At 42.9% G+C, this 13,260-nt stretch overlaps 3 protein-coding genes across 7 annotated transcripts in view; 1 reads left to right on the forward strand and 2 right to left on the reverse strand.

Moving 5' to 3' along the window:
- Positions 1 to 7,600, reverse strand: drap1 (DR1-associated protein 1 (negative cofactor 2 alpha)). The gene is made up of 7 exons (XM_042069675.1): positions 7,432 to 7,600; positions 6,173 to 6,245; positions 5,562 to 5,655; positions 4,740 to 4,865; positions 4,171 to 4,261; positions 2,383 to 2,471; positions 1 to 1,678 (listed from the first exon to the last, which is right to left on the reverse strand). The coding sequence occupies exons 1-7, from the start codon at positions 7,471 to 7,473 to the stop codon at positions 1,510 to 1,512; spliced, it is 684 nt and encodes a 227-aa protein (XP_041925609.1). The 5' UTR covers positions 7,474 to 7,600; the 3' UTR covers positions 1 to 1,509.
- Positions 7,597 to 10,175, forward strand: c18h11orf68 (chromosome 18 C11orf68 homolog). 5 transcript variants are annotated; one of them, XM_042069671.1, is made up of 3 exons: positions 7,636 to 7,726; positions 8,329 to 8,503; positions 8,721 to 10,175. In XM_042069671.1, the coding sequence occupies exon 3, from the start codon at positions 8,785 to 8,787 to the stop codon at positions 9,526 to 9,528; it is 744 nt and encodes a 247-aa protein (XP_041925605.1). In that variant the 5' UTR covers positions 7,636 to 7,726; positions 8,329 to 8,503; positions 8,721 to 8,784; the 3' UTR covers positions 9,529 to 10,175. The 5 variants fall into 5 exon arrangements, with proteins under 5 accessions (XP_041925603.1, XP_041925605.1, XP_041925607.1 ...); XM_042069672.1 differs by lacking the exon at positions 7,636 to 7,726 and adding an exon at positions 7,878 to 7,956; XM_042069669.1 differs by lacking the exon at positions 8,329 to 8,503 and having other exon boundaries at positions 7,597 to 7,726.
- rela (v-rel avian reticuloendotheliosis viral oncogene homolog A) overlaps positions 10,148 to 13,260 on the reverse strand; it is a 20,535-nt gene continuing 17,422 nt past the window's right edge. Inside the window, exon 11 of the mRNA XM_042069654.1 lies at positions 10,148 to 13,253. Coding sequence (XP_041925588.1) covers positions 12,382 to 13,253 — 872 coding nt within the window. The 3' untranslated portion in view covers positions 10,148 to 12,381. The remainder of the gene's footprint in view (positions 13,254 to 13,260) is intronic.

Consider the following 13,260-nt stretch of genomic DNA (forward strand, 5'->3'; position numbering starts at 1 on the left):
TATATTGAAATTTCAAATTTATTTCACCCATACAAAATAAAAAGAATGTTAAAAGTTTACATACAACTTCAAATCGAACATTTTGAGGGAGGAGGGAAGCAGAAATACAATTGAAGGAGAGGGACCTTTCTGAGCAGATTAAAACAATCTAAAAGAATGGGAGGGTGGGGAACGAATGTCATGTAAATATCTTAACGTCTATGTTGAGGTACATTAGAAGATTTAAGTGAGACTTAAGTGTCATAAATGACCTGGGATAGCAGCTAAATCTGAAACAAGGCCAGAGCTGGGCCGGTTCGGCGCCATATCTGGACATGTTCACGTACGAGGGCCTGCTCCGTTCTTCTCAAATCCATGAAAGCCAGTGTGGCAGTGTCGGGACACGAGAAAAATAAACGACAACAACGGAAAAAATAATAACGACGTAAAAACCCCTTTGGAGCAATATGACTGAGGCGAGTGAGATGAATTCCCAAAATGAGCTTTTAAAAAGTTTGCACCTCACGTTGCCTCAGCGTACAGACTTTGAGATTTGAGATATTGTTGACGGGTGGTGGGGTGGGGGGGTTCATAATAATTAAAAAATTACCAATTTACAAGACAACAAGCGTAGAAAAGGTGTTGGAGAATTAATTTAGTAAATCCATTCTTTTCTTGGGTGTGATGCCAGTATTCTCTGCCATGGTGAAAAAAAGAGAATGAAAAGGGACTGTCTACATGTGAAGTATCCCATGTGTTACAATGGCAATATTTTGTTACAGCCTGTGCACTATGCTGAGAATGAATGATTTAAAATCGATCATTCCTCGGTTATGGGGAGTAGAGGTGTGATTTAATTTTTCTGAACTGCAAAACAGAGAAGCTGTGGCTCTGTAGTGAACTGTAGGGAGTGGGTAGTGATATGTATAGTTCCTTTCCTTGTGTATTTGCATTTGTTTTTAACTGTGAGTGTGATTGATGGAAACTATAGGAGACACATATGAAGTGCAAACTAAAAAGGAGATCTCCTAAACTAATCCAGGACCTTTGCCTTTCATCTCAACATTTCTGACGTAAGAACGCTAGAAGCAGTCTCTGGATTCTATGTTTTTTTTTTTGTTTTTTTTTACTCCTTCCTGTCTTCCTGCTTCACAATAAAATAAGAATTAAAAAAAAAAAAAAAAAACAACACAAAAAACACATTATCTAATATACAACCAAGTCTTGAGTCTTCACATGGTGACTGCTGCTTATCTTTTACACGATCAAGAAATCGCTCCTGTGCAGTAGAGGTACTCAGACAAGGGGGTTTGGGGGGGGGGCATTTCCTTACATTACGAGTTATGACCTCCTGTCATTGACCCTCCCTCCCTCTCTTCCCACCCCAGCAAAGATGCCCTATATCGACCCTCTACGAGAGCAAAAGCAGGCAGTCAAATGAGAGAAGAACATACGAGTAAAATAATCTGTAAAAGAGCAGAGGAGGAGGAGGAGGAGGAGGAGAAAGAGGGGAGGAGAGGACGGGGGGAGCTAAGAGTCGTAGTCCTCGTCGTCGTCTTCCTGGCCTGGGTGGGGCACGGGGGCAGGTGGGAGCCCTGTGGTCATCAGCGAGGGGTGGGGAGCGAAGGAGGCTGGCTGCATGGGCGCCACACCCCCCGGTAATGGGCCCATGTGCATGTACTGTGGGGGCATGTTGTGACTGCAGGACGGATGGAGAGAGAGAGAGAGAGACAGAGAGGGGGAAAGACAGAGAGGGGGAAAGACAGAGAGAAAAAAAGAGATACAGAGGCAGCAAGGGAAAGACAAATAAAGACAGTAAGTCATATTACATATAAAAAGTGTATAAAATCCAGAGGGTGAGTGAGAAATATATTCTCATTCATACTCGTACACCATGCAAGGATACAAGTGCAAATAGTATCCAAAATGAACTGCTACTTTGCAGTAATAAATGTTTCAAACAACAATGGACAATGCTGGACCGAGATGGGTGGACAAAGTGTTCAAAAGCTTCTTGAACCAGGGGGCAGTTATAGCAGATGTGCAGATAATCTTGTGTAACAATGAGACGTTCTTCACAAGAAAGTCTGCACAGATAAGCACACTCACAGACATGCACATTCACACAGACAGACATGCACTCACTCACACAGACATGCACTCACTCACACAGACATGTGCACTCACACAGACATACATGCACTCACAGACATGCACACTCACAGACATGCACTCACTCACAGACATGCACTCACTCACAGACATGCACTCACTCACAGACATGCACTCACTCACAGACATGCACTCACTCACACAGACATGCACTCACTCACACAGACATGCACTCACTCACACAGACATGTGCACTCACTCACACAGACATGTACTCACACACAAGCTCACCTGTGGAAGTGTGACGCTGACTGCTGATTGGTGCTCGACTGGGAGCCGTCCTCCTCATCACCGTCTGTCTCGCTGTCTTCCGAGTCCTCCTGTTGTCATGACATGGATGCATTAGCACTCTTTCGTTAGCTTTATCTCTGCACTCCTCACAGCAGTGTATTAGTCTTTTCCCTATTATTTTGAAAGAGTTAGTCCTGGAGGACTGTAGACTTCTACACCTGGACTGATAAGCGTGGCAGTATCTTGGACTACCTGCATACACGTTAGCCAACAGCACATCCTAACTTGGCCTTGGACTGCCTCATTTCAACTGATCAGCATGGTGACCCAGCATGCAAAACAATCCACTGCAAACACAGATGTCATAAATTCATATCTCTCTCTCTCTCTCGCTCTCAAGTGTGCACACACACTCTCATGACTGACACTGTAGGCATCAAATTATTGACAATTCAACAGAACCCAAAAAGTGTCAACACCCAGATGTCTACTCTCCATTATTCAGTGCAAGTGGTCACCTCTCCTTTGATTTACATATGGTTACCTCAACCTTCAACCACTAACTGCCAGATCCCCTCCATGTACCTCGTTATATGTTTATGATTCTTTTGTTTATTTTTGTCCAAAGCGACTTACAATGTCATCAATAAACATTGCATTAACATTAAAATGAACAGTATATAGTGAAGTTTTATGCCCAAAAGTGTAATTTAATATAATATATATATATATACACTGTAGACACACACACACATATACATTATATATATATATATATATAATTAATTAATTTATTTATTTATAAAATACTTAGGTAAAAACAAGGTCTTATCACAAAGGCATCAGATGAACAGGCTGCCCATTCCCTTCTCTACAGAGCACTGCAACATCACACTACCTCAGCAGAGAGTCTAACATCAAAGACCCAATCCATTCAGGCCACCACCTCTTCAAGCTGCCCTCTGGCAGGCACTACACTACCCCCCCCCCCAAAGAAGCAATTTTTAACAACAAACACAAATAGGAGTGTCATCCATTCATCATCCATTCATTCATGCTGCTATGCACTTGATTTATGCAGATTAATTGTTCCGATTAATGTCATCACAATTCTAATTTTATGTCTTATGTTTTATTCTGTGTTCTATTATATGTGCTGTGCCTTCATGGTGGTAATCTCAATTCCGTTGTATTCATGTACAATGACAATAAAGACCATTCTGATTCTGATTCTTCTGATATTCACAAACCACGGTTCAGGTACCCAGATCCACCAACGGGAGGCGCTGTTGGAGCACCTGGGACACACACCCGACCAGTCACAGTCACAGTCACAAAGTGCTGCTGGTGTTGTCATGAATGCCTGATGGAGCGGAAGCAATTCGCTATTGATTAGGCTAAAGCCCTGTGGGCATGTGCTGCTGTAACCTGCATTGTGTAAAAGCCCAGGTCCCACAGCAGCCTCTGACATTGTGAGGGAGGGTGGTCGGGCGGGCGGTTTTCATTTGCACATCTCCTAAGGTGCTGAGGACTGATGTAAGTCACTGCACAGGGGTGTGGCGTGTTTCCCTAAAGCATTAGCACAGCCGTGGGCAAATGATAGACCATCACGCTTTCTTTGCACAGTTACCAGTGTGCTCAGTGACACTTTCGGGGAAAAGCAGTCCAGCTCTTTAAGATCGCCCAGGACGCATTTTTACGGCCATATGTTATCACACCCTAAGAGAAAGTGCAATGCCTGTGTGTACTAGTGCACGTGTGTGTGTGTGTGTGTGTGTGTGTGTGTACCTCCTGCTCCGATTCTGTGCCTGACAGCTTCTTATCTTTGCCCTTGGCGCCTGCACCTCCGTTCTTGCGACCCGATCCTGGCTTGCGACCTCTGAAAGAAACAAAAGAGGGAAACAGTCACTGAGTGAGGGAAGCATATGGATCAGTATAGACATGACTACACAAATTATTCATTTGTTACAGAACATCTCCCATATCTAATAATTCTTTATCTGTCTGCACCGGTCCTCAATGACTCAAGGAATGTATTGACATACATTCACACAAAAATAAAAGTCAAAGCAAAAGTGACAGGTATTGTGAAAACAGTCTGACCGATTGTAAGCGAGCGATGCCACTGATGCTTCACCTCACCCTATGACCACACCCCATAATACACACAGGCATAATAGGACCATCTCCGATAACACACTCAAGGTGATGCGACATGCATTTACATGTATTCATTTAGCAGACGGTTCTATCCAAAGCGACTTACACATACCAGTTATATTACCAGGGCCATTGTGCTCAGAGCAACCTGGGGTTAAGTGCCTTGCTCAAGGGCACAACTGTGGAAGTGCTTTTACCTGCGTGGGACCTTCTCCCCGGCTCCTTCCGTGTGGTTGTCCTCCCCTTCCCCCTGCATGTCAGGCACGGCTGCCACCAGGTCCTTCAGGAAGTCAAACTGCTGCTCCAGCTCGATGCACTGCTTCCTATACGGGTCGGACAAGAGCAGAGGTAGGACATTTGGCCTTCAGAAAGGACAGGTCCTTCCACATATGTGTGTAAAACCATTTACAAAACCAGCTGATTCTATTAAGCACAAATCTTCAACCAGGAAGACCAGCTAAACAGTGAAATCCCCTGTGTTACATGCACGATCAGAACCAGTGCAGTGCATGGCAGGACTTTTACACTCTGAAGCTGGTTCTGCATGTGCACTAACAGACTGTTTAGCTGATCTACCTGGCCGCCATTACCAGAGCCAGGACTGTGTACCAACACTGAAGTGTTTTTGAGCACCTACACAGACCAGGTAGCTAGAGGACACTAAAGCTGATGATACATGGAGCAACTTTTTGAGCAATGTTGCTGGCCAAATGTTCCTCATTATTGTGGTGCTGGCATGTTCCCATTGATATTCAGAAACAATTTATTTTCTTAAAAACTTTAATCATCATAAGGCAAATCGTCAAATGGAACCGGTTATGTGGTTGCCCAGCAACATTGCTCAAAAAGCTGCCCCATGTATCATCACCTTAAGGGTGAATTTGCTGGTTTAGTATTAGAACAGTGGACTGGATCTTTAACACTGATAGAGCTTTCACAGATTTTAAGAGAAGGAATTCTGAGTGGGGGATATGGCAACCAATAGGGCAGAGAAGGAAGTGACTTGGTGAAAGACTTACAAGTGTGATGTGGTCATGGTCTTGGCGTTCCGAGACTGTGTGACGTGACATGCTTTTGTCAGGAGTGACTCCAGGAAGAGTTCAAGAGCCCGAGCTGAGGAGTTCCGGGTCAAGGACTTTATGGACAAGGATGTTCACAAACCTGTCTGTTTATCTGTGTGTATGTGAGGGAGAGGTCTTGTGAAACTATCCAGACATCAAACTCAATCAGCTGATGTTCACACACAGTGGTTAGGCCTACTATGTAGCCTAGTCTTAACATGCACAAGAGGTAGTGTTATGTTAAGGACTAGACTAATATTTTGGTTGTTTAAATGATGTTTCCCAGTCCTTGCCTTACATGCTGATGTCAACCATAATTGGATGAATAATCCAATAAAAAAAATAATAGACATTCCCCCTGCAAATTATGTTGTGCAGTTTAACAAAAATGTAATTAGCTGTAGATCTATAATTCTGGAGGAGACAGTATTTCCAGTAGAAAAACTGGAGATCCCTGTTTCTCCTTATAGACTATTTAACATTTAAAACAGTCAAGGCTGTGGTATAAAGTTAAAGGATTCCTTACTAACTGACAGCTCTGCTTAGGGGGGCGTAGTGTGAGAGGATACAGATTATAACCGGAACTGCAGCAGCAACTTTGCCTATTTCCTCATCCGTTTGCATTATCTTCTTAATTCTGGCCTACAAGTCCAAATGAAAAGTCGTTACACAAACATAAGAACAACAAAATAGTTTGTAACTTGCCTATATCAATCAGCAATAACTTAAACATTAAAAACAATCAGATCAGTGGAAAACCTCAGAATCATTAAGACGTTTCAATACATATACCACGTGTAAGCTGACTGTTTAAAAGGAACGACTACTGATGTCTCAGCGAGCGGCATTGTGGCACAACAACTCTTTCCTCGCATTCTACTTTTCGCTAAGACCTGTAACCCTGTGTTCCAAACCTGACCTGCTTATGCCGTATATCCTTGTAAATGTGACTACATTCACCACTGGTAACATTTACTTAACAGGTGTTGCTTTACGTTTGCTCAATACTGGGTACCTTTAAATTATTTGACTAACAAACTTTGCAATCGCTTGGCTACCGAGTTATGGTTAAAATATGTGCACTGAAATATATTAGAATCTTAGAAACGTTTTACAAACGTTACCCTAACTTCTAAGTTATCTTGTTACTTTCTGTGCCGTTTACATGGATGATGCACAAACTAGTATATCATATCTGTTCATTTCAGTTCTGTATAGCTGCTACAAACGTTAACGTTTCAAGCTATCCTTAACAGGCTAGCGTTGATATTTGCAACTATGTTACCTTCAACAGCCTAGTCAGCACTGACTAGGTTGGGTAACGTTTAGGGTTTGAATAGGCACCAGCTGAGTCTTTCTAAATTTAGCACACAGTGCAACAAAGTTGTAATTCCACCGTATAAGTCAGACTCAGATATTGAAGTAGCTAATGTGGTATTGCCAAAGTAACGTGGGCGAAGGCGGCCGAAAAGGCTAATTTACAGGTTAGCAGTTAAGTAAATGGCCCAGCTAGCTAGCTCAGTTCATTGCATTCATCAGTCCTAATTCACTCAATATTTTATTGGCCTCTTAACGCAACATATATTGCTTCTGGAAACGCCATTAATGGGGCACCGAAGCACTTAAACATAAAATACCATTTAAACCACAAAATAACAGGAATTCACAAATTAAACTTGCAAGAACACCAAGTGGCATTAAGCAACGCTAACTAGCAAAGCTAGCTTGTCGTTAAGGCCTGACTAATCTCGTCCGAGGATGCTCTCATGCTCTACTTCAAACGTTGAAAAGCGCTTCAGTTCATTCACAAGATAAAGCTAAAACTTACCGGAGGAAATCTGGCATTGTATTTCTTCTTCTTGCTGGGCATTTTATAATATCCTACGCAGAGATAGTCCAACTATTTTGTTTTTATTTCCCCTTACTCCAAACACAGCCTCGGCCAGTAGCGAGATTGCTGATGTCAGTACCGTCGTCAAACGAGAATATCTGAAAAGGATTCCACTGGGTCTGCCTGCTCGTCGGGTTACGCGCTACCCTACCCACAGGTTGAGAGACTTGCCCCACGCAGCAATCACAGAAGGCACGGCAAACTAAGTTATTTTAAAGAGTTTCTTTATTATGTAAGTACTATTGAGTATTGTAATATATTTTAGGACACATTGCAACTACTGCAATTAATTTACACTAGTCAGATTTGTCTAGCGAATACCTTCAAGTAACGTTACAATGGTTTGCGCGTCTTCTACCAAACATACGTCTCTATGACTGTTTATTGTAAAAATATAAATAAAGTTTTGCCATTGAACACTTTACCAACCATCACTTCTACAGCTGACGTAGTGTTGGTCGGGTAAGTTGATTGCAGTTTAGCTAACAATGCGATCAAATGACCTAAACAGCAGCCGTAAGTGCACCATGCAGTACTAGCCAGAGAGCATTGTTGAGCTTTGCAGGAAATTCACAGCAAATCTTTGTCTTTGTTAATCAAGCTGATGTTTTAGGTAGCGTTACCCATTACCTATTAGCGTTAAAACTCGATGGGCAAGCTAGATATTGGCTAACTGTGTCTCTTCTGTAGTCGGACGAATGTTAATGTAGTTAAGGTTAGCCTTGGCTAGCTACTAGCCATCAGTTTTACACAAAGCATATAACCAGCGTGTCAGAGTTAGCCAATTCATTGAGTTATGAATAACGCATGCTACCTCAAATTGTTATTTTGAAGAAAGGACGGATTTTTGTGACATTTATGACAGAGCATCGAAGTTTTGCCTCATAACTTTAAGCAAGTGAGCAGCTGACCGACAAGGATCCACGATAACGGACCAGCTAATGTTAGTCGGTATCTTATAGCTGGTTAACTGCCTCTAGTTAACGTTACAACATCAATAGGCCTACAGGTAAACATGACTAGACTATGGCCAGTTCGTTTGATTAATGTTTTAAAGTATTATAGTTTATGTTCGATCACATGCAGCATTAAACACTTCCAATGATAATTTATGAAATGTTTGTGCTAGTGTTTAAATGTTATTTCACACTATTTCATAAATATCCTTAGTGTAATCACTATGTGTACATCAAAAATGATATTTCATTTTATATTTGACACTTCAGGAAAATTTTAAATCAGTCTGGTGGACAGTTGGACCTCTAAAACCAGAGATAAATCATACACATCATGGAGGAAGAGGAAGTGACCGTGGATGCAGAGAGTGCAGACAGCTTCACAGCCCATGAGTATGCAGCTCAGGCCATGGCAGCAGACATGGATCCATGGATCATTTTTGACTCGCGGAAGACCCCAAGGGCCGAGTTTGACCGCTGGCTTGAGTCTAACAGGCCCTCACAGGTGTCTAGATTTGAAGGGGACGAGGGTGGCCGGGGCCCCGTGGGTTGGATCGCCGTGCTGGGCCCTGACCACTGCCCCAACACAGGCGATGTCGTAGGCCTACAGGAGAGCTGGGACCGGCTCCTGGCGAGTGGTCGTCAGGTCACCTTCCAGACTGTGAAGGAGCTGGCACTGAACCACGGTGTGCTCTCTGGTAAGTGGCTCATGCACCTAGACTCTGGTTTCAAGGTGGACCATGCCTGGGAGTGCGTGGCACGGGCTGTCTTAGAGGGCAAGATCTCCATGGCGAAGGTGAGCCCGCGCGACCCCAAGTCCGACAGCAAGCACATCATCTGCGTCTACAATCAGTCCTTCGCGGACGAGGACCAGGTCATGAGGTTGGACGCGGTCATAAGGGCCACAGGAGTCAAGTGCCCGCTGTCTTACAAGCCAGACGTCTATACTTACCTGGGAATTTACCGGAACAATTGTTGGAAGATGTGCCCCACCATCTACGAGAGCAAGTATAACCTGGAGTGCGTGCCAAGGCGTTCCCACATCCTGAACAAAGTCACCAACCTGGAGGTAACGTAACATGGACAGCTTGAAGGAAATAGCCTAACTGGTGGCAAATTTCCCCTCTCAACTCTTGACACACAGACTTCTAATCGGACATGTCTGATTTCAGCGTTTGTTGCCTCTTGTGATTCCCAGACACTTTCTTGTGCAGCGAGTGAGTCATGAATACGTCAGTGTCAAGCTTGGACACTTTAGTTTTGTGTGTTTTGTCACAAAAACTTGCCACTGGGGGGGGACTCAAACATATGTGGTTCAAACAAACATTATTGTGTTGCAGTTTGGTTTTCAACGGAGTACGTTTATTCCTGAGTGTTGAGAAACAGCGTTTGGCTATTATATGCCATATCTTACATTGTTCTTTTTTTTTTTTTTTTAAGTTCTTAAAATACACTGCCCAATATTGTGTATTGAAGCCTTTGATTTGTGAAGGGCTGCAAAGTTTTTGTTCTTTGAAATGGTTTGCAATGTGAATGCAACTGTGTTGCTTGTTTTGTGTTTGTTGTAACAGTGTGCTGTACACATCTGCCAAAATGAAAGTTTGCATTGTGAGAACTGGCTCAAACATCAATAAATGTAAAATAAACTACATCCTTAAGTCCAAGTTGTAGCCAGCTTAAATCACCACACGATTTAGAATGTTTAATAAACATTTTATTGGCATATGTTTGACTTATTCATGGACAAGCCCACCCCCTCCCCCCTCAACAAAGTAAGTAACTCAGCAGATATAAAGACTTTCTACAAATATTACATCTAAAGAGCTTCGAATCATTAAGTCCAGTAGAGTTTTACAACTATAATGGATATTACTGAGCACAGGGGGAAATAAATTATCATGTATGAATAGCTGGCAGTAATGTAAGGCTACAAATTAACTGGAAAAGCTTACTGCATTACTTTGCAGGCCTTATTAGCATAATCTTTGATTTTTAAAATAATGTAACACGCACGATTAAAGCCATTCTTACACCACAAGACATTACAATATTTCAAGAATCTTTTCCAAATCTTGTCAAAGTCTGATGTATGGGTCGCATTAGTCGACTTTCTTTAACAGAGACTGGACAGTGAACCCCCCCCTCCCCTGTATTCTTCAAAACTGGTGATATTAATATGATTGTGGGTCATATAAGCACTCCCCAGCCAGACCAGAATGCATGTTTCGTATGAATAACCTTCCAAAGAAAAACAACACAAAGCAAAAACGGCAATATTACCAGAAATGATCAGTATACTGCATGAAGCAACAGTGGCCTATAAACCTGTGAGGACAACTAGGACATTAAGGATGTCGTCAGGCATTATCCAAATGCGCAAACAGATGTATCAACAAGCTGTAAAGAATACAGGTTTAGATATTAAATGCATATGCAAGTTACACTGTTAACAAGCCAGAACTAAAAAAAATAATTGTCCTCCTGATATAGCATAGGTCAGTTGATCAGATGGTGAGTACAAATGCACAGTTCCCTTCTCTTTCTTATTTTTTTTTATAAACAAACATATCTGTGTAACCAAAGCTAACTTTACATGATACCAAAAATAGTCAGTTATGCCACATCTCTACTTTGGAAACTGCTTTACAAACTCTTCAGCAGTTGTGATTGCAAATGGCTCAAGCCATGTCCTCTCAAAAATCAATGCTATAATGTATTTTAATGTATTTTCTTAACAAAAGCACCATAAAAAGAGGCTGACAGTAGAATTCAGTATGAATTCAGTGACTTCAGAGATTTACCAATATCTGATAAGTCATCTCAAATAAAGACTAACGTTAAGCCTTGTCTAAGCTGAGAACAGAAAGGACATGATTACAACACAGACTTGTGTTTGGACTCCTCACATTTCAATGTGGACGCTAAGTGCAACTACCAACCAACAAGTAAATATTTCGTAAAATAGCAACTAGACGGGGTTCATGGTGTCACTTGTACTTTCATTGGTAATATTCTCTTTTTGAAAAGTTAAGAAACTTTAAAATATCCAGTTGGTGCAGTGAGTCAATGTAACTTGAATGATTTGCAAATGAGACATGTTTCTGATGGTTAGTGAGGAAAAGCCACAGGAACGACCTACATTTGTGGTTCAAAGTACCCAGCTCTGATTATCCTAAAGATAATACAAATACATACTGTAATTTTGTATTTGATTAAGAACTAATTGTCAGAGCTGAAGAAAACCAAGTAGATATCAGCAACCCAAAATACTGAAAATATGAATCAACATTCAATAGTCTACTTGAACCGAACGTAGTATCCTTACTTTAGCTGCGTGGCTAGAACATAAGCTACAAATTGTTGACATTTTACATTTTGGTTGATTGTTAAAATACAGATATAGATAATGCAGTGGTGCCTCCCATGACAACAAAAGTGTCAAGACTTCTTTTAAAAGGTAATTTACTAACTAAAATCATGTAACTAAATTAGCAAAATCAATTTGCTAATTTAACACCATGGGCGACACCATAAACATTGAGGAGTCAACTCAATGCCCCCACATGCCACACAATAACTATAGTTCCTGCACTATAACCTTTCTTGTTGAGAGACTTTGCACTTTGCCTGACATTTAAATTATGGCCCAAAGTCTTTCAGTCTTGACATAGCCTTTTCTTTTCTTTTTTTTTTTCAAATGAGCAGAAGATAGATAGCCAACTACAGTCCAGAAGAAGTCTCCTGCTTCTTCAAAACCATGACGACGACTCTTCATATTTTTTTTTTTTCCCGCTCCCTGTATTCCTCTTCCTTTGTGTCTGAGCTGGATTATTTGAGATCTCCAGGACATGGTGAAGGGAAACGAAGGCTGTGGTGCTTAACAAAGTCCTGGTGGTGTGGCCAATCAGGAAGAAGTGTTTTTGGGACTAGTTTAAGTGTGGTTGCCTGACAGGAACCCTGGTTGAGTGGCACAACTGAAGATGGACAAGAGACGGTCCTCATCTAGGGAGGTCATATCCATGTCATCCAAGGTAATGGGCATTTGCGCGACATTGGGATTGCCGAGGGTACAATCGACCTGGAGCAGGCTGGCGAGGCTTGGGGGGTAGTTCATCAGGGTGGTGGTGGTGCCGTCACTTCCCGTGTGGTTGGTGACTGCGTTCTCCACTGGGTTGCCCATGTTGTTGGTGGTACTGCTGCAGGGTAGCGTGGATGTCATCTGGCAGCCGGAGGGCTGTGCCCCAATCCCTGTGCCAGTGGTGGACACCTCGCACTGCAAGCCGGTCTGAGCCAGCAGGGTCTCGAAATCTTCCATCCCGATGCTCTCCAGGGTGCCTGAGATTTGCTGATCAGAGAAGCTGGGGAACTCCGGGAGCTCCTCGTCACCCTCGACCCTGTATTGACCGGCCCCGGCGATGCCTGCTCCATGGGACTGAACACCAACTGCCCCATTGCCAGTCTCCCCGTCGCTCCTGCTAGCCGCATTCGCCACCCCAGAGTCCTGGGCGGTGGGGTAGACACCGAAGTTAAGCCCATGAAGGTCGGCCAGGTTAACCGTGGGGTATTCCTGGGCTGTGGAGGATGCTGATGCGGGGGTTTGGCTTTGGCTCACCGGCGTGGCTTTGGGCTGGTTGTCTATGGTGAGGCTTGTGAGGAACTTCCAGGTGTCGTTGTGGAGGTTGGCGGAGGTGGCCGAGCCCATTTCTGTTTTGGGCATGGTAAACAGCTGGCCGGGTGGAGGGCCGAAGAAAGTTGGGGCTTTCAATGTTGAGGCGGCTAGGGGGTTCCCAACTGAGATACCAGCTGGCAA

This window comes from Alosa sapidissima, chromosome 18 (genome assembly GCF_018492685.1).
Source record: "Alosa sapidissima isolate fAloSap1 chromosome 18, fAloSap1.pri, whole genome shotgun sequence".
NCBI lineage: Eukaryota > Metazoa > Chordata > Actinopteri > Clupeiformes > Clupeidae > Alosa > Alosa sapidissima.